The 25,966-nt window shown below is 40.9% G+C and overlaps 1 protein-coding gene across 1 annotated transcript in view; it reads left to right on the top strand.

Annotated features, from left to right (window-relative positions):
• ASB4 (ankyrin repeat and SOCS box containing 4) overlaps window positions 1-25,966 on the top strand; it is a 57,048-nt gene that overhangs the window by 27,241 nt on the left and 3,841 nt on the right. The window contains exons 3-4 of the mRNA XM_025873359.2: window positions 18,169-18,659; window positions 25,343-25,456. Of these exons, the coding sequence (XP_025729144.1) occupies window positions 18,169-18,659; window positions 25,343-25,456 (605 nt within the window). The remainder of the gene's footprint in view (window positions 1-18,168; window positions 18,660-25,342; window positions 25,457-25,966) is intronic.

A 25,966-nucleotide genomic window follows, 5' to 3' on the forward strand; every position in this document is an offset into this window, starting at 1 on the left:
TTCTCCAGCTTGGACATAGACCCTATCACACATAGTACCCCTGGGTAGATTAATTTTAATTTCCTACAAATTGTATTAGCAGGTAGTCTTTCACCCTAACCCCCTTTGCTGATATGAGTCCCCAGCAGTGACTTACCTGTGTTCACGCTGGCCCCTGAGATGGACCTCATCACTACTGCTGCCACTTGAAAGGGAAAGCCCACTGTTGCTTGGGAAATTTGTCCTTGTGTAGTTGGTTTCTGCTAACTTAATTAATGCCCCACTAGCTGCCTCCCACTGCCCCCCCGCCAAGAATTCTGCCTCAGGAGTCAGGGTACCACTCCCTTCATTCCTTATCATCTTCCTGTCTCATTCCAGGCCCGCCTCCAAGCAGCCAGGGCCATGCCCCCCCACCCCTGAGGCTGGCCTAGGCCTCCGCTCGATCTGAGTCCAGAACAAACAGAGTTTTGTCCCTGGGTGGAGGAAGAAATCATTATTCCCTCCCTCCAAATTCCTGGCCTTTAGAAGACACAACAGCCCAACAAAATTCCCGAAGATTTACCTCTTTTTCAGTTGAATGACAATAGTAGCATTCATTTCCCTCAGCAAAAACACCATTCCCAATCATAAGATATGGTTTGACTTCATGAGCCCAACAATATTAGTGCAAAATAGTGTGATAATAGTACATTTCCCGAAGACTGAGTTATTCAGTCTTATCTATGGTTGCTTTGCTAAATTTTCATCAATGTGGGTTTTTTTTTCTGAATTAAAAAGATAAAAAATAAAGTAAGTATAAGGTGACTGAGCTCAATGCCTGCATCTGGATTGTTCGCGTCTAGAAAGATATCTTTTTCCTTAAGGTTGAGTAAATTAAAAATAAACATAAGAATAAATAAACATGGGCTCTATGAGGAAAAGTCTGCATTCCCAGGGATGAGAAGCAATATTCTGAGGAGTTGGCAGATAAGCTTTGATATGAAAAAGATTCGCTTCAGTAGACAGAAGGAAATAGTTTGTGATATTTGCTTCCTGTTTTCAATATGTTTTAAAAAAATACAGGTAGCGGTTAGAGAAGAAACTTAGGAGAAGAGACCATGTGAAAAACAGCTTGGTTTAAACAGCATTTATAAAGCCAAGTCGTTTTTCTCTTTCCTCACTGGCTTGCTTCAGTCTTGTTTCCTGGATTTGTGTCTGTTCCATTTTTAAACATTGCTGGGCCCCAGGGCTCAGTGGAAGACATGCATTTCCCACCTTGGTGATCTGATCTAGTCCCATGGCTCAGATACCATCGAATGGGGTTCACCCCCGGGTTTGTGTCTCCCAACCTGGACCTCTACTCCGAGCTCCAGCTCATCTGTCCAACTACCTGTAGCCCATCTCCACTAGATGTTGAATGAACATCTCAAACCTACCATGTCCAGACTGAAACTGTGTTTCCTGCTCCTGTCTCCTTCTTAACAAATGACAATTCTGCTCTTCCCATGGCTCAAGCCCAAAGCCTAGAAAGCACTTCTGTTTCCTCCCTTTCCCTCATACCTCACACCTCACAAGACCTGTTGGTGCCATCAAAATATATCTGTAGTTCGACCACTTCAAACCGTCTACACTGGGGCCACCCTACCCAAGCCACTTTATTTCTTCTTGAACTATGATAGCAGACTTTCAGTAATGCCCCTGCTTTCATGTTTTCCTTTTTTTACTGTCCACCCTCCACACAGCCAGTCTGAGTGATCTTTACAAAAGGTAAATCAGACCACTTCCCTCCCTCACATTCGTTCCCCTCAAATTTAGCATATGGTCTAAGGTCTTTCCTGTAACCTGCTGAGCCCGACATTGCCTGGTCTCTGCTGGCTTCACCAGTGACATTTTCTACCACTCTCTCTTTTACTCAGCTCTTTTGATACTTGCATTCTCTCCATTTTCCGAGCACATCCAGCTTGTTCCTGCCTACCTCAGAACCCGTACCTTTGTTGTCTCCTTCTCCAGGAAAGCCTTTCCCCATGCTCTTCTCACCCCAGATGGGTTCCTTCCATGATGCACCCACGTCACGTCCTCACAGCCTTTACATGAAATACTTCATCTTCTTCCCTCGTCATCCTCTGTGACTTCACCCAACTTTATTTTTCTTCATCACACATCACTACCTGTAACTTCATATATGAGTTAAATTATTTTGTCTGTCTTCTTCTCTAACATATGGATTCCGTGAAGTAGGGACCTTGTCTTATTTACTAGGTTATTCCCAGAGACTCAGACAGTAGCGGGTTCATAGTAGGAGCTTAACAAACATTTGTTGAATGAATGAATGTACCATGCACTAGGGCACGAAGACAAATAGATATAGCATCTGTTCTCGAGGATCTTAAAGTGAAGAAAAAAGACACCCACATCTGTTATTCATTAGAGTGAGATAATGCAATTTTTATAGTGGAGGAACAAGGAGCACAGCCTGGGAGTAAGGAAAATCTTTTCAGAAAGACATGGTGCTGGAACTTGGAGGGTGAGTCAAGAAGAAATTAAGGTCGTTGCAGGCCAAGGCAACGACACAGCAAAGGCATGCAGGTGTTTGCAGAGAACTACAGGATGCTCAGTAATAAAAGTATGAGACAGAAGATAGCAGCATAGAAGTCTGGAGAAGCAGAAGCTGGGTTTTGGATGGTTTTATCTCTTAGGATAAAAAGCTTAAACCATATCACATAGAAAATGGAAATCTTGCAGGATTTTAAGAGAGGTGGTCAGTTGTGTATTTTAAATACATTACTCTCAACATTATGGAGGGAAAGGCAAATGTACAAACAAAAGGCAGTGGTAATAGGATAGGAAGCAATGGTGCCAACATGTGATGATTGATGCGAAGGGACTGGGGGATGAGGAAGAAGGAGGGATGGGGGGTGAATTTCCAACTTTCAGGTTGATCTGTCAGGGCCATCGCAACTCTCTTTGTTGAAATGTAGCTTACATGAGTGAGAGGATTAAGAAGGAAAAGAGTTTAGTTTGGGATCTCTTAAATTTTAGTGCACAGTGGGCCTCCAAATAGATTTGTTCAGAATGCAGTTGTCCACATATAAGCCTGAAACTCAGGGGTCAGCTCACAACTGCTCAGATACTTCTTTATTGCAGGAGAATTCACTTATGTACAGTGCACCCATCTAAAGTCTGTTATTCAATGGCTTTTGGTATTTTCACTGAGTTAGGCAACCACTGCCATAATTTTAGAACATTTCATCACCCAACATGAAACCTGTGCCCCTTAGCAATCATTTTCCATTTCCTCCAACCCCTGCTCCCCACCCTTTTAGCCCTACACAACCACTAATCCACTTTCTGCCTCTATGTACTTGCCTACTGGGGACTTTTCCTATAAAAGGAATCCTGCGATATGTGGTCTTCTGTATCTGGCTCGTTTCATGTAGCATAATGTTTTCAGTGTTTTTTGAAATGGTGAAATGGAACACTGCATTAGTACTTCATTCCTTTTTGTTGATGACTAATATTTGTACTGATATAACACATTTTGCTTATCCATTTATCAGTTGATGGATGTTTGGATGGTTTTCATTTGGGGGTTATTATGAATAATGTTGCTATGAACGTTCCAGGGCAAATGTTTGTGTAGACATATGTTTTCACCTCTCTTGGGTAGATACCCAAGAGTGGAATTGTTGGGTCATACGGGAGCTCTGTGTTCAACTTTTTGAGGAAGTGCCATACTATTTTCTAAAGTGGCTGCACCATTTTACATTCCCACCGTCGGTGTAGGAGGATTCTTCTTTCTCCATATCCTTGCTAACACTTGCTATTATCTGTCTTTCTGATTACAGTCATCCTAGTGGGTATAAGGTAGTATCCAAGTGTGGTTTTGATTTGCACTTCCCTGATGGCTAATGACACAGAGCATCTTTTTATGTGATTATTGACCATTGATGTATCTTCTTTGTAATGACACTTTGCCCATTTTGAATTGGGTTATTTCTCTCCTGTTTGGGGAGATACATAGTTTATTAACAATAATGCTAGTGAACTTGTTTTAATGACACTATATAATTAATTTATTGTAATATGATATCATTAATTTATTTCAATGATATTTTAATTGATATGATTTCTTCTTTGACCCATAGGTTATTTATAAATGTGCCTTTAATCTGCAAATCTATTTTAGATTAAACTCATCTTTTTTGCTACTAACTTCTAATTGTGTTATGGTCAACAAAATGGTCTGTAGTGATGCCTGTTCTCTGACATTTGTGAAGACGAGTTTTTGACCGAGTTAGTAAAGAATCAATTTTTGTGAATGTCCCATATAGCTTTGAGAAAAATGGATACCTATATGATTGCTCATATAATTTTGAGAGTTATCTGTTCATAGATCAGATGAAAAGAGTAGTTATGACTGCTCAAGGAAGCCATGCACAGTAAGAAGTGCAGGGAGAAAATGATGATGCCCAGTGTGAAATAACACAGGTTAGGGATTGAGAAGAAGAGAAGAGGAATCATATAAAAATCATGAAGGAATATCCAGAGAGGGAGAAGAAAGCATTCTAAGGAAGCCGAAAAAAAAACAGAATTCTGAGGAGCGAGTTGTCAACACTTCTGGGTATAGCAGAGAAGTGTAGTATGATGAAGACTGAAAATGGTAAGATGGGAATGATCCACTGGAAGCCGTTGGTGACTTTGTCAGAACGGCTCCAGTGGAGCGGTGGGAACAGAAGGCGGGTTGTGATGGGTTGAGGGGATCATGGGTGGTGAGGAAATAGTACAGAAAGCAGAGCATTCACTTTCAAGAAGTTTGGCTACAAAGAGATGAAAAGAAATCAGCGGGTAGTTACAAGGGAGAAAAGGGCCGGGAAAAGCTTAAGTATGTTTATAAGGTGATTGGAAAAGGCTGATGGAAAGGGAGGTGTTGGATATATAGTAAAAAGATATTATTTGTGGAGCAAGATTCCACTGCCGCACTTAGGATCGGTTGCGAAGATGCAAAGATCTGTCTTGCACTGGGGGGAGACCCCTCTTGCCTAAAATGAAAGGGAGAAGGTAAAGCGGAGTATTGCATTGGTCAGCAGTTTTGTTTAATTTACTGCAACCCACAGAAACTCAATTCAGCTGTGGTAGCAACAACCAGTGCTCCTCAGCATCCAGTTCTCTTCCCCTCCTGGCTCCCAGAAGACCACACTTCCTAGTCTAGTCCCTTTGAGTTTCAGCAGCATCCTATGCACCTTCTGCCCAATGACATATAAGCGGAAGAGATGAGTCACCTCCGGGTAGTAAAAAGCCCATGTAGGACTTTGAAAGTCTATTTCTCCTCATGGTATTGTGACAGTGGAGGAAACCTCAGGCAAAGATGGTGAAGCCACAAGATTGAGGGGGCTTCAAATAGAGGGCAAATAGAGGACATCAGTTCTGGAACTACAAAGCACTGTTTAGACTGAGAAATATGCTTTTATTGCATCAAGCCACTGAGATGTGAGTGGCATAATTACAAAAACATAATTTGTCTATCCTGATGAATTCCTAGCCTAGAGAAAATTTAAAATACATGGGCAATCCAGGAAAAGTTGGAGAACCTAGCTAGGGGAAGGATACAGATGCAACTGAGCAACTAGACTCAGTAATTTGAACTGACTTTTAGAGGGCAGAGCTTCATAAACCCTCAACAGGGAAGCTGCCATAAGAAGGACCCATAAGATATTCGGTAATGGTAATCCAATCCACCCCAGGAGATTTAGGAATTGTGAGTGTGAATGTGTTGGAAGGGGCACCTGCAAAGGTATTGCGGGATGATATCAGGACAGAGAGAAAAAAAGACTGAGACAGATACCTATGTCTTCATTGCAAATGGGAGAGTGCCTGGGAATTCGTGAGATCTCCGATAAGAAGGGATTAAAAAGTCACCTCGTTGGGTGATATAAACCTTAACAGATGAAGGGTTGTACACAAGGGGGAGCGAGTAATGGTTCAAAAGACCATTGCTGATCCAGAAAAAGGTAGTTCTCAACTCCAGACCCTGGAGAATGTGAGTATTAGAGACAAAGGGCTTTACAGGAAACGGTCTTTCATTTAAGATTTCATTTAAGACAAGACTATGAAAGATACAGGAAAATATATTTGCCATAGATTGTAGATTGAAAGGGCAAAATTGAAACTAGAACAAAGCAGCCAACTGAAAATACGCTTTGGTGACAGTTAATAACAAACTTGACACTGCACAAAATTGCATCCTTGACAAAGAAGCAGACTTAAGAAACAATCCCAGAACACGCAGAAAATGAAAAGCCCTGAATATGAAAAAAGAAATCTAACCTTTGAATAATAGATGTTTCTAAAGAATGCTTGCTGTTAATAACAAGCGAGACAATATAAGTAAAACTCTTAGTGAGTGCTCGAAAAATAGCAGACACGATGAATATTTTCATAAAGGAACACACAGCAAATGTATTGTCTTTTACCTGCACAGAAGCCTGCTCAAGCCTGAGCATGGTGAAACTGAGGCAGGTGAACTTCAAGTTGAGGAGGATGGAGACATCTCAGACAAAACAAGGAGATGAGTGTAAATTTCTACCCGAGGTCAATAAATTAAACCCAATTCCTTCACAAACCCTTACAATGATAACCAATGATAATATTTTCTCCATATTTCTCTATGTCCTCATACATACTGCAGGCCGCTATAACCAGAGACTAACTGCTTTTCATGCTGTCTTAGGACTTTTTCTAAGAAAAGCATATTTTTTTAAGGTGATGTTAAAAAGAAAGCCATGAATAATGTACTATGTTTTCACTCGTGCATCTGAGGAGTGGGGTTTAAAAAATTGGGAGAGGGGCGCCTGGGTGGCTCAGTCGTTAAGCGTCTGCCTTCGGCTCAGGTCATGATCCCAGGGTCCTGGGATCGAGCCCCGCATCGGGCTCCCTGCTCGGCGGGAAGCCTGCTTCTCCCTCTCCCACTCCCCCTGCTTGTGTTCCCTCTCTCACTGTCTCTCTCTCTCTCTCTCTCTCTGTCAAATAAATAAATAAAATATTTAAAAAAAAAATAAAAAAAAATAAAAAATAAAAAATTGGGAGAGGGAGTTTCTTATCAACTTGATAATTAGGGGGTGATGAAGTTTTTAAACAACAACAAAAAAAGGTTTTATAGCTTTCAATAATAAAGAAATGTCTCCTTTTTGAACATGACCAATATTTAAAACCAGGGTAGAAGAAAGAAATTCTTGTCTAAAAAACACTTATTCACACAAAGATGAAATGGGTAAGTTTGGTTCCTGGCAAAACTCATGAAAAAAAATTAAGTCTAGATAGATCTTAAATAAAATATTCAATGTCAACAATAAAAGATAGCAAATGTGTACAAAGGAGTGAATAAAAGAAAGATTGCTTTTAAAGGAACAAAAAACTTGGTGGTATGTCCTTTCTCCATAATGGTAAACAACATTAAAAAAGAGTAGAACGAACTGATGGAATATTGTGGAGAAAATTACCCAAGAATTCGACACTCTTTCAATTTTATTTTTAATGTATGATGACAACAGAAAAATAGTCTCATGTATTTGAGTTCTCAGAAAATATACCAAAAGGTGCCCTGAATGAAAAACTCATTAGATATGTGACTACTAACTAGACCAAGCAAAATACATGAGATGTTATTCATAAAAGAATTTCATTTTTGTTTTCCAGTGTCTCTTTAAATTATTTAGAGGGTCTAGTTTCTCCTCTACTCTGGGAAGAAAACTCAGGTGGGTCCATGTCTTCTCTTGTAACTCTTAGGTAAGAAAAAGTAGTCACTTTAAGTGTCAAAAGTCACTCTCAGTTCAAAAGTTGGACATCCAGGGCTGATAATTCACACTTGACTTAAACTCTCCTTTCCCCTTGCTCGAGTCCACAGCAGACTGAAAGCAGCCAAGTGGGGAAGGGATGCATACTCTGGTTCCTCAACTAGCACTTCTATCCCTTCTTATCCATTTGACTAATGATAGATTCCAAACCCCTACAGACCTGGTGTGGGGGTGAGGGTGGGGGGGTTAAGGGAGGAGAGATAAAAGGAGCAGGAACGTTCTTCTAGGAATCTAGCTTGGCCACCTTCTGAATCTGGCAAATGTTTAAAGGACTCCAAACAGCACAGAGAAAGAAATTAAAATAACTATAGTTTGGTGATTACAAAAACCCAATGCAGTAGTCAAAATTGCATTAGAAGGATCCCTTTTATTTTTTTTAAATAAACACAAGATTAACAACCCCAGATTAGATTAATACATTTGAGGAAGAGGGAGGCAAATGGTAGCTAGGACAAACAATGTGTACCTTATTTTCCGTGCTGTCCTACAGGGACACACACTGGCCACCTATGTCATCATGCTGATTTCCTTGAACATGTGGGCCAGCTCACCGCTGTAAAACCCCAGCATGCTCTAACTGAGGTGGAACCTTGCTGCATTGCAATATGGCTCATGCTTCTGCATTTCTAGTTAGAGGCCAAAATGACCTCAGCTTTTAAGACATCATCGTTTAAATACTGTTTGTTAGTTGAAAAACTTTTATAAGTACCCATGGACAAAACATCGAAGATTGCAGAGCTGAATATAATAACCTTATAGCTTTGACAATGTAAATTGTAACTGTCAGAAATGAGGTGTGTAAGTATAGGAGGGAAATAGCTTGGACATAATGTCATTTCCTAAAGGAGGTGGTAGAGATGACGTAACAAATTCACAGATAGAGACCTCGATGCGATAAAGTTTCAATATTCCAACAGAAGAATTAAAACATGATGAAAAGACCAAACATTGAAAGGAGGAAGGATTAGTATAAATAAACTAAAACTTACCTTTTATATCAGAAAGTAAAGAATACTACTTAAATTTGATAATAAATAGATAAATCAGTAAGTTAGCTGGAGTTATGGAAATAACTGCCAAAAGATGTAAAAACAAACATAGTTAAGAGAAGTATCTTTGTAAATGCAGCTATTCTAGGAAATTGTCAGTCAAGTTCTATACTTCTGATTTTTTAAACATGTATCTTATTGTTGAATACAAAATAATAGAAACTTATTTAATAAAATAAGTTAGCCTCAGAGGGAGCTATGGCATAAATTTATTCAAAAAGAAGGGTAGTATGAAAATCATGTGTATTCCCTTATTTTGGTTCCCAGCACCTGCTGCTCATATGGGCAGTACTGTTTAAAGACATATAGCTGGTCAGTGACAAAAGTTGATTAATTACTTATTAAAAGGCATACTCTATGATTTAAAAAATCCAGTAATGTATACCTTATAAAGTATATTTAATGTTAAATGAGAAAGCTTAGAAACAAAAGCGGAAGAAGATACATCAGGATATGTAAGTACAAAAGAAATGTAGGCAAGTCTTCAAGGAAAGATGAAAGCATCGCCCTTCTCCCAAAATGAAAAAAAAAAGAAATTAAAATAATAAAAAGAGTACTTTCTTTTTTGCTTAGGTGTAGGTTTTTTTCTGTTACAATGATAACTGGATTAAAATATTTCAAAAGGCCATCAAATATGCCGCCAATGCTAAGAAACCAAGAAATATTTTAACTTTTTACTACAAACTTGATAAAGGGCCACAGTAAACTAGAACAATTGAGATGAAAGGATAAAACCCAGACTTTTCACATGGCCTAGAAGGTCCAACGTCGTGCTTGTAACTTCGCTTTTATGTTCTTTCTTTCTCTCACTTTCTTCCTGTTCCTTGAATGTTCAAGGTTGTTCACCCGTTTGGGTCTTTGTACTTGCTGTTCCCTCTGCCTGGAAAGCTTTTCTCCCTGATATTTCACAGCTACTCACAGGTCAGAGGTCAGTTCCTCAGTAGCCAGCCCTCGTGGTCCCGATCATTACAACCGGTGTTATTTCCTCCATTGTATTTGCAACTCCCTAAAATGGTCCTGTCGCACATTTCCTTGTGTGTTTATTTTCTAACTCTCATCTCATATGGAAATGACCTGATTGTAAGGATCTTGACCATGGTGTACGCTGGTGTCTCTGTGTACCTGACACAGAATAGACACAGTATAATTCTTTACGGAATGAGTGAATGAGTCTTGAGATGAACACTTGACCCCTGTTATCGAAGAGAGCATTTCAAAGAATGGGCAAAGTGTTCCACGTTGAGCTAGTTGGGACCAAAGGTTTTGGTGGCCTAAGGGAAAGTCAAAATCCCTGGAGAATCCAGAAAACATAGATTCCTCACGTTTGCTCTTCTAACCTAGAGGAAGTGGAGAGGGGTTAGACTGCAAATAAGGAAGAGGGTCAATTCAAATATAGGACTGGGACAAACTACTTCCCAGTGCCATTTTGCTGGGGCATTATATAAAATAATAAGGTGTATTCCTGAGTCAAGGAACAGGGAAAGTCAAAGAAGTGGAGAATTCAAGAAGATAGCACCTTATTGTTTTAGATCTAACAGGAGGCGTGGATCTAAGATCTAGTAGAAGTGTTGGATGAAGTTGTCTCCATCAAAAGCTAATACACTGAGGGGCACCTGGGTGGCTCAGTCAGTTAAGCGTCTGCCTTCGGCTCAGGTCATGATCCCGGGGTCCTGGGATCGAGCCCCGCATTGGGCTCCCTGCTCAGTGGAGAGCCTGCTTCTCCCTCTCCCTCTGCCTGCAGCTCTGCCCACTTTGCTGTCTCTCTGTCAAATAAATAAATAAAATCTTTAAAAAAAGTTAATATGCTGAGAGGGCATTCGGTAAACATAGTGACCCAACGGGAAGGACTGCCCATTCCCCGCCCATCCCAACTCCTATGCTTTTATTTAAGAAGTTGATTATTTAGTTGATTACATTTGCCTTTTATTAAATTGGAATTTAACACACATGCACACACCACACAAAAGATCTAATTTGTGTTTTACAACACTGTCTTTGGTCCCAATACTTTTATTAAATAGTCTATTATTTCTCCACTGATTGGTATACCCCGTCTATCATTACAGATGCTTTCTGCAAATAGGTTTGTTTCTAAGCTCTACATTCTGTTTCACTGGTCTAGTTGTCTTTCTTTGCATCAACCGTACATTGTTTTAATTACAATTTGCTTGGATATCTGGTAGGGTGAGCACCCCTTCTTCACGACCTCTTCTTTCCTTCTCATTCTTTTTACTTCTCTTTTCCAAAATTGATATGCTCTTTACTCTGCACATTCTGTGAAAAAAAAATGTTTGAATGGCATCGAATTTATAGATTAGCCCAGGCAACATGGCCATCCTTACAATACTGAATCTTCTTATCCACATAGTGAAGTGTCCCATTTATTGAAGCCCTTTGCCTTTGATCAAGTCTTTATCATTATCTCCATAATGATCTTGTTTATATCCTGAAAAATAAATGAGAAAAACACAAACAACCCACTGAAAAATGGGCAGAAGCTATGAAGAAACAATTAATACAAGTGGTAATCTTGTCGTCGAGAAGACACTCGACTTGCCGGTAACCAGGGGCATGCAAATGGAATAAAAAATACCATTTTACACCATATAATCAGTAAACATTAAACAGTTTGATGGTAATCAAGTGTTGGAAGTGATATTGAACCTTTAAACTCTACTGATGGACATATAAACTGGCATAACCACTGATAAATATAATTTAATATAGTTAAAAATGCTCATATACTAGTACCCAGTAATTTTATTTCTCTCTCTCAAGAAACTCCTGCACAATTGAAAAGATATAGTTATTATGAAAAAGCTTAACAACTGTCTTTAGTAGAGGAATAGTTAAGCTGTAGTTTAATTATATAATGCAAAGCTATTCAGCAGCTGAAATGAAAAAAAAAATCAGCTTTCCACTCAAAAACGTAATGCGACTAATAAAAACAGGTTGAAAAGAGAGATGCCACTTATATAGTTTTTATGAACACAAAATAATAGTATATATGCTGTTTCTGGATACATATATGAGTGATAAAAGAACAAAAATTTATAAAAGGATGACAAAAAACAATTTTAGGATAGTGGTTGTCGTGGTGGAGAAAGAAAAGGAAAAGAGGAGAAATGAGCTGGATTTTTTTTTAAAGATTTTATTTATTTATTTGACAGAGAGAGAGGGAGACCGCGAGAGAGGGAACACAAGCAGGGGGAGCGGGAGAGGGAGAGGCAGGCTTCCCGCTGAGCAGGGAGCCCGATGCGGGGCTCAATCCCAGGACCCTGGGACCATGACTTGAGTGGAAGGCAGGCACTTAATGACTGAGCCACCCAGGCGCCCCTGGATTTTTTTTCTGTAAAAATTTATCTTGGAAAATATAAAATTAAAGCAAACATGGCAAAAAATTATCTGTCAGATGTGGGTAGTGATATATAGATGTCTGTTGTAATATTTTCTGTATGTTTGAATTTTGTATAATTTGTAAAACAGCTTAGATTTGGTGCTGATATAATACTAGATATTTAGATGTAGTAACACAGTAGATTTCTAACCTTACTCCATTTTGCATATAAGCACACAAAAAAATACTTTTGAATTGTAAATAGATCTGAACATTTTCAAGAATGCAGTTACAGTATAAATCAAGGCAAGATTGGACTTGGTTTTATTCAGAACTTTACCAATGTTTTCCCTCATTTTCCCCTCACTTTCCCTCATTTCCCCATTCCTTCAGTATGATAATGACCTTTGTGGTAGCTGAATTATAATGCAAAACACCCTGGTCCGTTCAAGTACGTAGCTGTTAGGCTTCTACATATGGGTTCAAGCAAATCACTATTTCATTATGGCATCTAGGATAGTTATTAACATATTGAATTTTGTACTACATCGTTGTAATATTTATATTATTTGTAACAATCATAACTAGGTAGTGGTAATTATTAGAAATTACTTTCGTTTTGCCTACATAGGTTAGCTAGGTATTGTATCTAGTTATTTTTAAGATTTATTTATTTATTTTAGAGAGAGAGAGAATGCATGGGGAGAGGGCAGGGGCGGAGGGAAAGAGACTCCCAAGCAGACTCTGCACCAAGTGCAGAACTGGTCGGGGGGCTCGATCTCATGACCCCGAGATCACGACTTGAGCTGAAACCAAGAGTGGGACCCTCAACTGACAGTGCCACCCAGGTGTCCCTATTTATTTTTAAAAGACTAGATGTGAAAGTAGATGCTATTATCTATGAATTTCCTTGCAGAATAGGGAAGGCTGTCTTAAAGGGTTGAGAAGCACTGGGGTGGCTTCATCCTCTGCCTCACCACTGATCTCCCCACTTACACACAGGCTCTTCAGGTAATCCCGTCCTTTAGGACAAGAAGGAGGCAGGGCCTGGTTTAGGGATATGGTAGGGGATGTGGATTCCCCGAGTCTGGAAATATAGAGAAATGACAGTTTCTGTAGTGACAGAGACTTGCTCTCTGCTCCCACTCTTAAGTAGCTCTCAAGGTGCCAGAAGATGTGGGGAACGTGGATGGTCTGGAGAGGATGCTTCTGAGGACCAACCCTTAGCCTGTAGGGAGTAGCAAGGCCCAGCAGATGGCGCCACCATGATGACCGATGATCCGCCAATCTAACAAATGGGCACGTGAGGCCATTGAATTTTATTTGGGGAAAAAAAAGAAAAGAAAACGTGAAGTCTCATAACTAAGACTGATGAAGTTGATTCTCTCTGTTGGGAGTAATGAAAGGATACTATCCCATAGTATGGGAGAAGAGAAAACATTGAATACTGACTGGCATCGTGTCCCTCAGTAATCCTGGCTTCAACATTACCTTTTCCCTCCGGCCTGGCCTAGTCAGTTCTTGTGGGCAGTTCTCACTCTTTCTGTTCAAATTCTCAGCCTGTGTCTCCTCTTCATCCCATTCTTAGTGTACCCAAATCTCTGTCTTCTTTGCCCACAGGCAGAATCTGAAAAGTCCTTGTTCTTTATCATCAGTACAAATTAAAATTTGTATCTGTCTCCTTTACTAGCATTCCAGACTACTTCTGGGGACCATCTTGCATACATTAAAGGGTTCATGAAGGGCCCTCTCTCATTAAAAGTGACTTTACCCAAGAAATAATTTATCCCTGAATGAAATAATTCATCCCCTACAATGAAAATTGCTGTAAATTTTTGGGAGGGATAGTTTACAGAGTGTAAAGAAAACTGTTGGAGAAATAGACCGTATTTCTGCACGGAGACACTCTATATTGTAAGAATGTCAGTTCTTCCTAAATTGATGTCTACACCAAAATAAGTTTCAGATGAATCAAATGTTAAACATTTTTTAAAATGCATAAAAAACTAAATTATAATTATTCTGGATAGCTATGCAAACTCTGAGACGAAGACACTCTAATATTTTTTAAAAATGGGAAAAATTTGACTATCGAAAGTTAACGTCATTGTATTTAAGAAAAATCAAAGTGGTTAAAAATTTTGTAGCAATTATAACATAGGCTTACATCTTATTTTAATGAATAGTTCATATAAATGAAAACAAAGCGGAAAGTCTGGAATGTATAAGACAAAACTTTAGACAATTAACTAAAGAAGAAATACACTAGTTAATAATTACAGAGAAAGTGTTCAAACTCTAGTAATCAAATGAATTTAGATTTTTTAAAAAAGACCATTTCTAACTTCCAAACTAGCAAAAAAAATTTTTTTAAAGTATAACAACATACTGGTGAGTGAAATATCACTGCTACACATCAAGGAGTTATATAACTTGCGACAATTATTCATAAAAGTCCTTAAAACAGTTCACACATTTCAGCTTAATGACTCTATGTAGGAGGAACTTATGCCGAGGAAATAATCTTAAAATTTTCGTACAAATTTATTAATTCTAGCATTAATTATAAGATCAAAACATTCCAAAAAATCCTCATATCCAATAGTTGGGTAAACTAACTTGTGGATATCATGTAATTCCTTTCAAATGACATTTAAAGTAATTCTGTAACACCATGGAAATGTTTATGGTAGTAAACAAAAGGCAATGTTGGTCAATAACAATGTCAAAATTTGTCTAAGCTAACTGTTACTTAGGGAAACAAACATTCAAATACAGTGACCTATCACTACACACCCACCAGATTGGCTAAAATTAAATAGAGCAAAAATACCAGCCATAGATGAGCATGTGGCCCAACAAGAACCCTCACGCATGGCTTATGGAAGTGTAAACTGGACCTGTTTGACACTCTCTAGTAAAGGTGAAAGGATGCATACCCAATGAACCAGTCATTCCATTCATAGACATAGAACCCAGAAACGCCTGCACGTGAGCACCAGGGTACAGGAATGTACAAGAATGCTCAGCACAGCAATGTTTGGACTAGCCTGAAACTAGAAATGTCCATCACCAGTAGGATGGATAGATTGTGGATTACTGGTGCAGTGAGACAGAACACAATCAAATGAACAAATGACAACTTCAGCATCACAACATAGATTATTTTCACAAACATAATGTTGAATGAAAGAAGCAAGTCATAGAAGAATATGTGTTTATTATTTCACTTATATAAAGTTCAAAAATAAGTGAAACAAAATCTCTTGCTTAAGGTTACATACAGAGGTGGTAAAACTATAAGAAATGCATAACAGTCAGGAGAATAATACCTCGGGCAGGTTGGAGGAGTTGCGCTGGGGAAGGAGAGCAGGAAAGTGGAGGCCTTCTCTGGCTGTTGGAGGTGTTTGATTTCTTGACCTGGGATATGATCGAAGAAGGAGGCAGACACTGGAGTGATACATCTATAAGCCAAGGAACCCCAAGGATTGTCAGCCATCACCAGAAGCCGGGAGAGAGCCATGAGACAGATTCTCCTTGAAAGCCCTTAGAGGAAGCCAACCCTGCTGACACCGTAATTTCAGACTTCCAGTCTCCAGAACTGTGAACACATTCCTGTTGTCTTAAGCAACCTAGTTTGTGGTACTCTGTTACGGCAGTGCTAGGAAGCTAACACATGGGTATTTTCACACTAAGAACACGTATTAAGGGGAGCCTCGTGGCCCAGTCGGTTAAGTGTCTGCCTTCGGCTCAGATCATGACCTCAGCGTCCTGGGATCAAGTCCCGAGTCCGCTCCCTGCTCAGCGGGGAGTCTGGCGTCTTGCTTCTCCCTCTCCTTTTGCCCCTCCCCACACTTGTGCTTGCTTTCTCTCTCTCGCTCGCTCACTTTCTCTCAAATAAATAAATAAAACCTTTTTTTAAAAAAAGAGTATTTGTTAGAAGTTTCCAAGAATTTATAGTTGAGGTCTCTAATTTCTTGAATAAATCACAAAATCTAAAATAAAAAAGTACTCAAATCGTCCCACTTTATATATTCTCTGGAAAAGTTATGCTCAAAGACCCAATTCAAATATAAAAAATAAAGATCTCCTATTCAGAAAAGAAATCTATGCGGCACATCTAGTTGTACCAACGGGTCAAGGATCAATAGTAAAAGTCCAAGTACATTAAACAATAAAGGATGTGGCTTGTTCCAAGTTGGCCTGTAAAATTTTCATCCTGACTCTTTGATTCCTTTCCTTACTGGAAATTCTCCAGTGTCTGAAGTGACCCTGCATCTGGCCTCCTGGAAGCCATTCTTACTCATTCCATTTCCCTCCAGAGCCAAGCAGGGCTGACCTGGAAAGAGATCTGACACAGAACTTCTCCAGGGTGGAACACTGATGCACACGGACGGCTCTGTGGGAGACCATCTTTGGTTACAAGTCTGCTCTCTGCAAGTTGAGAGAACAGACAGCCTCCGAGTTTATAGCGCCAAGTGCTCTCAGAAACCTCACTGGGGGGTTGATTTTGTATAGGATGCTGAGCACGTGTGTGGGAGTATTGCCCTTCCTAAGTAGGTTCTGCCTGATCGCAGGATGCCATAAACAAAGGCATAAAGGGGCAATATATGGAAAACAAATTTTTTTAAAAATTCACAAAATGCAAGGTGATTTCTCTACTCCTTTCAAGTTTTCAACTACCCAAAGAGAGCAAAGTACAGGAAAGATTTCTTCTAGAAAAATCATGAGGTAGGATAGTACAGTGGTAAGAGATTTTGAAGCCAGGCTGTCTGCTCTCAGACCTTTGTTCCATCGCATCATTGCTTGATGTCTTTATTAGCTTCTCCAAGTACAAATTTCTTCATCTGTAAAATTAGGATAAAAATTGCACCTATTGCAAAGGGTTGCTAGGAAGATTCAATGAGGCAACATATGAAAAGCATTTAGCTCAGAATGTTACAAATGGTAAGTGCTTAAGAAATATTGGTTGCTGAAATAATAATCATTATAGTAAAAAAATCTTTCCAGATTTAAACTTGAAGTAGTTATAAAAATTTCCAGTAGAACTGATTATAGAGTAGGCCCCCTGGGGGTCAATGCGTTCACCCCATTAAATTAGGCGGAGAAGGAAAATTTCAGCTTCTTAAGTTGACCGTTCTAGTACTTAACATGCTCTATCAGAAAAATAAAATTCACTTCAGTTTCCTGGTGTGTTAGATAAGTGAGTCTGGTTAAGTAATTTCTGCGGAGCTTTCCAAACAGTACAAATTTGTATTTCTAACAACCATTATCAGCCATAAATCAAATATGTCTCTAAGTCACTTTCTTTCAGTATTTCAAGGCTTCTACCCCTTTCCAAGCAAAATAAGACCTTTAGGCTAGCTTGGTGGTCACAGTGTTTGTGTCCTTAGTTCTTCCCCAGTTGTACTCCAAAGGAGCCTTAGACTTGGGTGGTTCTAGTATTAGCTGTTGGCAGTCAGAGCTGGGCAATTTCCATAATACTAAAGTTTGCTTGGACCAAACTTTCAGGTTTCCCAGCTTTGAAAGAGAAGAAAAACATGATTTTGTGAAACAGTCAAAGAAACTGATGATATATAAAGCCACCTGTGTGAGCTCCAAAGGTTGCAGTATAACCTTTATTTTCAATGATATTTGCTATTTTATCGATAAAAGCTAGTAAGTTACAGGAATCGCTTTGTATTTTCCAATTCACCTGGGGAACTGAAACTCAATGGAGTGCTCTGGCTTTCCCGCGGAAATCCTTGGTTCTCCCCCCACCCTTACCCAACCCCAGTACATTTGCTGGTTGTCCAGGAGGCAGCCCTGTTGTTTCAAATGCCTGGCTTCCCTGGGGACCAACAAAGGACCCTGGAAAGAATGGCTTATGTAAGGCAGTCAGAGGTTGAAAGGGAAGCAGAGGGAAAAGTCTTGACCCTCAGGAATAATGGCAAAATATGTTGACGTAATTGTCTTCCTCAATCGCCCTTTCTAGGGGCCAACGTGAACATGAAAACCAACAATCAGGATGAGGAGACGCCCTTGCACACGGCTGCCCACTTCGGCCTCTCAGAGCTGGTGGCCTTCTACGTGGAGCATGGGGCCATAGTGGACAGTGTGAACGCCCACATGGAGACCCCGTTGGCTATCGCCACCTACTGGGCCCTCCGCTTTAAAGAGCAGGAGTACAGCAGGGAGCACCACCTGATCTGCCGCATGCTGCTGGACTACAAGGCCGAGGTCAACGCCAGGGATGACGACTTCAAATCCCCGCTGCACAAGGCAGCCTGGAACTGTGACCACGTGCTCATGCACATGATGCTGGAGGCAGGGGCCGAAGCCAATCTCATGGATATCAATGGCTGTGCTGCCATCCAGTACGTGCTGAAGGTCACCTCTGTGCGCCCGGCGGCCCAGCCTGAGATCTGCTACCAGCTCCTGTTGAACCATGGGGCTGCCCGGATATACCCTCCACAGTTCCACAAGGTGAGGCTATGTGCAAAATGCCCAGTGCAGACCCCGGTAGTCAGCAGGGGCTGACTCCAGAGGCTCCAAGGATGACTGGGTCTCTCCACTCTGGTGGTAACTCAAGCTTATTTGAGGCTTGAGTCTCCGGCTAACTCCCTTTGATTCTCCAACTGACCTCACATTGACATACACGACCCTGGCGACTCGGTCCTTGTCCAGGCTGGTTTGAAGTCTGGGGCTGAGAGCTAAGAATGAGAACAAGAGTGGCAGATGATTCTCCATGCCTCATGTGAGCACCAGTGAACAGCTAGCAGCTTCTGCCCGACTGAGTTAAGAAAGATCAGAAAGCTACTTTAAGTCTCCTACAGAGACCAGTGGCGTCAGACAGGAAAATACTTGCCATCTTTTGAGCAGAATGTATTTTAAATTACGTACAGAATGTATTTTAAATTACGTATGGAATTGTTCTTGCTTTAAATTTTTATCTCTGCACTGTCACTTATAACTCGTTCAGTCTAGACTTAGCCAAACTATTCATGCCAGGAATAAAGAAGCCTGGACTTCGGGATCAAACAAACTTGGGTCTTGCCACTTCCCTAAGAATTTTACTTTGAATACATTACTTAAGTCTCCCAAGCCTCAGAGTCTTCCACTGTGAAATGGGTACACTCTGCCTTTATGCTTTTGCAATAATAAGCAGATGTGATCCTACATTAGAAGGAAATTAATCTTACTAGTAGCACACAGATATACTCAGAGCCCAGAGGACGGTGCAAACCTTTCTTTACTGTTCCTCTTGAGTCGCTGTCTGTCCTTGCAGAGTGCCTGCCCCAGCTCCATCCCACATCTGCAAGTACCTCTCCCTTGGTCTCTGTTCATCTTCTTGCTCCACCTACATCTCATTAGTTGGGCCATCTTCATAGTGCAACTTCTAGAAGACAGACAATTGATCGCTTTCTACTGTGGCTCACTCCACAAAGCATAATTTCGTGTGTATTTATTTTCTAAGGCCATCTTCTTTCCAGGGAAAAGGGTGGAGAGGGAGGAAGGGCATGGAGGTTCCAGTGAAATGTACCTACCTCACTTTATCCGTGAGTAATAATCGTTTTCTCATAAGTTTGCTTTAAGAATGAAACAAGATAACATTTGAGAAGTGGTGGCACTGTGCCTGGTGCGTGGCAACCATTAGAGAAATGGTGGCTTTCATTCTTGCTATTATTACATATTTGTTGATCAGTGGAATCAGTGCCCTGGGCCTGGGTTAGCCACAAGGGCCTCTCCAACCAGGAGAGACAATGTGGGAGACTGCCCAGAGCCGAAATGTCGTGTTTTACCTGAAACTCACTGCTGGTTGACTGTGGATGAAACAGGTCTCTGCGAAAGTAGCCAGAATACCCTTTCCTCATTTTTCCCCTTTGAGAGCCAGATTGAGGAAAATGGGCTTTCACAGGGAGTTTCCGCTCTCCAGTGAGAAGTCTTGCAAATGTGAAGAAGGTCCCCAGGTCCTTTTTCCCAAAAGCAGTCCTTTGAGAGGTGACAGTGAGGAGGCTTAGGAGCAGAGGCTTAGCTGCTATTTATGTGCATTATGATTTCTGAACAAGTCCCTGATTTCTCAGGTCTCAATTTCCTCATCTAAAAAAATGAAGGTAAAAATATCAGCTTTTCCAAAATGTTTCAGGAATAAGTGGGTAAGATATGTCCATCACCCAGCCCAGTAGTGGCACTCAACAAAATTGTTTCCTTTCATCTTCCTTCTCTCAAAATGTACACCTCATCCATTGCAGGAGTCCGTCCTCCCAGCTGTACTTTGGTGGCTCCGCAAGCCTGTAACATCAGTGTCTGATTGTGTGCTCCAAGGACATTATCCAGAGTTAGCATGTTCTTATTCCATTGTGTTTTGCTCCTCTGAGCTCCTCCAGTTTGGCCATATGCTAAAGAGATTTAGGACGGGATTGGCTACTGGTTGATGGCTGGTATTATAAACATTTTTGTTGCTACCCAACAGTGTGAGGGAACTGGCCCCCTTCCAAAGGAAAACTAAAGAAAAACTATTCCATTTACTATGCAGATGCTTCAAAGTGATTTAGCACAACTACTCCACAGCCCGACTTTCCAAAGAGAAAGTAATCTTTATGACAAGTAAATGACTGACTCATTTATCCAGAAGATAAAGTGATTTGTTCTCTTGTGGATGGGGAATTCAGTTTCCTTATTTACAAGGAACAAGGTCAGAGCTGAAGATGCTGTCTTCCAAATACAAAGCAAATTTGTAGAGGGTGTATTTCACTGAAAGCCAATGTATAAATTACATAAGGGAAAAAAAAGAATTATAGGGTCTGCAATTGCTTTCCAGGGTACAAAAGGACATTTGATTTTTTTTTCTCTCGGCATAATTCAGAAGGAAGTGACACCCCAGGGAGCCAAGATTGGGTTTTCTTGTAGGGCAAGAAAGACATTTTTCTAGGGGAGGGAAAGGTATGTGAGGGTTCGGGGGAGGTAAGGATGATTTCTGCTGTTGAACAATGCTGCAAATGAAGCCCAGAATACAAGCAGTCTCTCTGATCATTAAGTACTTTTCTGCACACAGATATATCAATATAAAAAGAATTTTTTGGCCAAAGTGGCTCACAGAGGTGGCATTGTTTTGGAAGGGTGGCAGGGAGATTTATTTTGAATCTCTTTTTTAATTTATGCTTCCAGGGGCCAGATGATGAGAGCAAGTGTCTAGAGGTCTCTCCAGGTGCCACCACTGTAGAAAGAAATTTTTGTCCGACTGTTCTTCCCTGACGAGAGAATAGAGACACCAGAGACTCACAGAAAGTGAAGGTCTATTCCCAGGTGGACAAAGAAGAAGCAGAAGCTTCTCCCCCTGAGTCCACAACAGTCCTTTCTCTTTTGATGGTCAAGGTTCCTGGTAGTCAGGGTAGAGTGATGATATGGCGTTTGATGTCTCTTAAGGACCTCTTTTGTTGTTGTTGCCCAGTAGAATAATTATTGAGGCCTGAAGACAGTGTGTCCAACTGTCTTAGTTCTGGAAGAAGCCTGACATGCCAGTGAAGAGAGCTGGGAGGCTGTTCAGGCTCCTAACGAAGACTTTTCGTGCTACGAGAACCATCTTCTGTGAGCCGAAAACATAGTGTTCAGTGTCAGCAAAACCTAATGACAGCAGTGGGAGCTTTGGACTTTGTGCATCGAAAGACTGCAGGTTAAGAACTACTTAATTTTTTTTTTTTTTGGCCGAATGAAAGGTAACAAGTTACCTCCCTGTGATATGTGGGAGTATGCCAGGTGCAAATTGAGGCACCAGATGTGTGAAGGAGGCTCCTGAAATATGAATGGATGATGTTCCTGTACACGTGACTTAGTTTGAACTGTTTCTGAATGGGGGCTGAGAATAATGTTGCCGAATAAAATACAGGATGCTCAGTTAAATCTGAAGTCTAGATATATAATAAGTACTTTTTCATATAAATATGTCCCATGCAATATTTGGGACATGGGGCACGCCTGGGTGGCTCAGTCGTTAAGCATCTGCCTTTGGCTCAGGTCATGATCCCAGGGTCCTGGGATGGAACCCCGCATCAGGCTCTCTGCTCCTCGAGGAGTCTGCTTCTCCCTCTCCTTCTACTGCTGCCCCTGCTTGTGCTCTCTCACTCTCTCTGCCAAATAAATAAATAAAATCTTAAAAAACAATATTTGGGACATGGTTACACTAAAAATTCTATGTTGTTTATCTGAAACTCAAAATCTGGCAGTCAATATTATTATTATTATTATTATTATTATTATTATTATTATTATTATTATTTAAATCTGGGAACCCTAGTCGGGAAGTCGGTAATGTGTTGCAAGAGGAGAGTAAATTTTATCTACATTTCTTCTGTGATCAAGATGTTGGCAGGAAGGGGAAAGTAGGGAATATCTGGGGACAAATTACCTGTGTTGGGTAAGTGAGCATCTTGTCTTTAAATATAACGAGTGTGGCTTCCGTGAAGAGTGAGTGTGACCGGGGAATTAGTGTAGAGCAGAGGCCAGTGTTCTGAGTGACCCTTAAACCATGTGCAGAGCCTCATTACACGCTCTCTGGTTTCTCCACATACTTTTTGGGTTTATAACTCCATTATAAGCACACTTTTGATTCCAGCCTTGGATTAATTTCAGCTCTCATCTCCCTACTACTGACTCGTAAATGTAAATCTCTATTTTGGATCATCAACTGATTACCCATGTACTTCTCACCACAGATCATCCTTTCAGAAAGGATTTATCTGAAGGTCTTTAGAGAAGGATGTGGCGTTCCCGATGGTGGCTATGTTTATATTACCAGCAATGGCTTTACATTCGAAAGAGAATTCTTTCTAAATTTCAACAAAACTCAGCCTCAAAGTTATTTATTGGGTCTCTAAAACTCTGTATGCTATGACGCCAAGGTCTTAAAGATGAGGATGGGTCAGCCTTAGTTACAACTGTGCATCCGTCCTCTCTCTCGCATAGTCTGAGCCCTCCCTGTTTGAATCCACCCAACTCCCCGTAAGCTGGCCTTCTAATCAGATCTGGTGGTTTCTAATCTGTCTTTCTCTCCCTAATCTTCACAGCTCTGGTGACAACCCGGCTTCCAATGCTCACCTCACTTGATGTCTTTCACTCTGATAGGCCTGATTTCCTTTTGACTTTTGGAGTCATACGGACCTGAATTTGAATCCCAGCTCTGTCTTTTACTAGCTAAATAACCTTAGGTATAAATTTTCTCCATCTTGGATTTTAAATCTGTAAAATGGGTATAACTATAGGACTAACCTCATAGGGTTGTTTGAAGACTGAGCAAGGCAAATATGCCAAGATTTAACATAGTCCCTGGCACATAATAAGTACTCAAAAGATGGTAGCTATAACTTTTTTCCTTCTCCCTCTCTCCTGACTGTTAGGATTCCCCAGGCTTTAGACCATGGTCCTCTACCATTTCCATTTATTCCCATTTAGAGTCTTATTGAGCTGTGTGGCATTAGCCAGCACATTCTTTAATGGCGCACAAGTCTCCACCTCCATCTTGGTCTTCTTAGCGGAGTGTTAGCGCGCACATTTTTGACTCACATTAAGACACTGCCTATGACATATCCTTCTGCCCATGATCTGACCATCCCCAAATTAGTATGCCCTTCCCATTTCCTCATTTCCGTCAGTGGCACCCCACTATGTCCTTGTTCTCAGGCTTGAAAGTTGCATTCTTTACTCCCCATAGCTGATTAGTCATTAAGCCCCTGCTTGCTCTTTCTCAGAGCTTCGGTTACCCTTCATCTCACGACTGACACTGGAGCTAGATGAGAAGCCGTTTGGTGCACCCCCATTCGGCCTCCTCACTGCTCTCTGCCCTTGATATCCTTGTTTCCTCCTTTGTGCTTTTGTTCATGACGCTCAAGGGACACTTGATGATCTTTAAGCCAGTCTCTTATTATGTACTGACTTACACTGCTCGCTCTTTGAAATGTGTATGTCTTTTCTCTTCAACTAGGTTGTAAACTCCTTGAAGACAAAAAACAGGTCATAAACTTCTCGGAATTACTGTCATAGGGCTAAACACAGTGCTCAATAAAGGCCTTCTAATGGAATGAATTGATTGAATATAACCCTCTCTTGTTAAGAAAATGTAATAGCGTCCTCTTGCCTGTTAAGCCAGTCACAAGCTCTTCAGACTGGCCTTGCAGGTGGACCGTCAGCTGACTCCATCCTAACATGCTCTTCACATCAGCTCTTTCCTGACATGGGCCTTCCATTCGGGTGACACCGCATGCACACGCACAGATGCGCGCATGCACACACACACACACACACACACACACACACACTGAACTGGGCATTAAAATGATAATCTTTCTGTCTCAGTTTTGCCCGGGGCCTCAAGACAATAGGTTCTTAACAGCCTACATTGAAAAATACGGTGCTGGATCACTTGTGACGAACTTGTAAAGGAGGTGGGGAAGACCGGCATTGTGACCCTTTTCCCAACAACAATAGGCTGAGGTTGGCAAGGACTGGGAAGTCAGGAAGAACTCTCCAGAGAAAGTTGTTTCAGTGCAAAGGCATGCCTCCCTTCCAATGGCAGCAATGGGGGGCTTTCTCCTCATCTCATATCCAATGAAGGGCTTTCTCAAGTTCCAAGGGAAAAATGGAACCGATGTGTAACTCCTGATGAGAAAACGTAAAGGTGAAAGTCTGTGGCTGGGGTTGCTTGTCTGTTGGCAAAGGAAAGAAAGGCAGGTAAATTCGGAGTCAAGAGTACTTTTGCTGCAGGTTCCCTGTGGACCAGTTGCCAAACCAGCTGGGTCCCTTTGAAATGAAAGCAGACCACACTCAAAGGACTTCCGGAGATGGGTCAGTCTGGCAGAAAGAAGCTGGAGGTGTTCCGGTGGGGAGGGGTGAGGGTTGTAAGGGCAGGATGTGCCTTTCATCAGACTCCCACCTTCTTTGTTAGCTCCTCTTTCTCACTTGCTCCTGAAAGTTGAAGGAAGTTAGTGTGATTTTATTAATCCTCCCATCTACGTTGGGACTAGCAGTGTGTTTGAAAACTCAAAGGCACGAAGCTTCACAAAAGCATTTCAGGGCTCCAAGGAGCCCAAGGAGTCCATAAGTTCTCAATGTCTCCGTGCGTATGAATGAATCATAGATGTGCGTTGAACAATTAAAGCTGTATGCTTCCTCTACAGGTGATACAGGCTTGCCATTCTTGTCCCAAAGCAATCGAAGTTGTAGTCAATGCCTATGAACACATCAGGTGGAACGTAAAGTGGAAAAGAGCTATCCCTGACGATGACCTGGAGGTAAAGAATCCATTCACTGTAAAATAGTTCAAGACTGCAATAGAGTACAGAAAATTCTAATTAAAAAACTGGTCTTGAGAATGCTTTTAAGAGATACTCAAATGCAGTAAGACAAATGGTTATAAAACGTGGATAGAAGAGGGGCACCTGGGTGGCCCAGTCGGTTAAGTGTCTGCCTTCGGCTCGGGTCATAATCCTGGGTCCTGGGATCGAGCCCCGCATCGGGCCCCCTGCTCAGCACGGACCCTGCTTCTCCCTCTCCCACTGTGTGCTCCACCACTCTCTCTCTTCCTCTTTCTCTCTCAAATAAATAAAATCTTTAAAAAGAATGCAGATGTGAGAATAAATAGATACATCATGTATGTAGCATTTATGAATGTCTTCAGGATTTCTCCATTTAAGGACAAGTTGAACATTTGTATATAGGTGACAGTTTTACTTTCTCCTCAATAATTTAGATAATTTAATAATAATAATAATAGTAATGTTTGAGATTGCTTATGCAATATT

Source organism: Callorhinus ursinus, unplaced genomic scaffold (genome assembly GCF_003265705.2).
Source record: "Callorhinus ursinus isolate GAN/ISIS: 27379988/994484 unplaced genomic scaffold, GSC_fseal_2.0 scaffold12, whole genome shotgun sequence".
NCBI classification, from domain to species: Eukaryota; Metazoa; Chordata; class Mammalia; order Carnivora; family Otariidae; genus Callorhinus; species Callorhinus ursinus.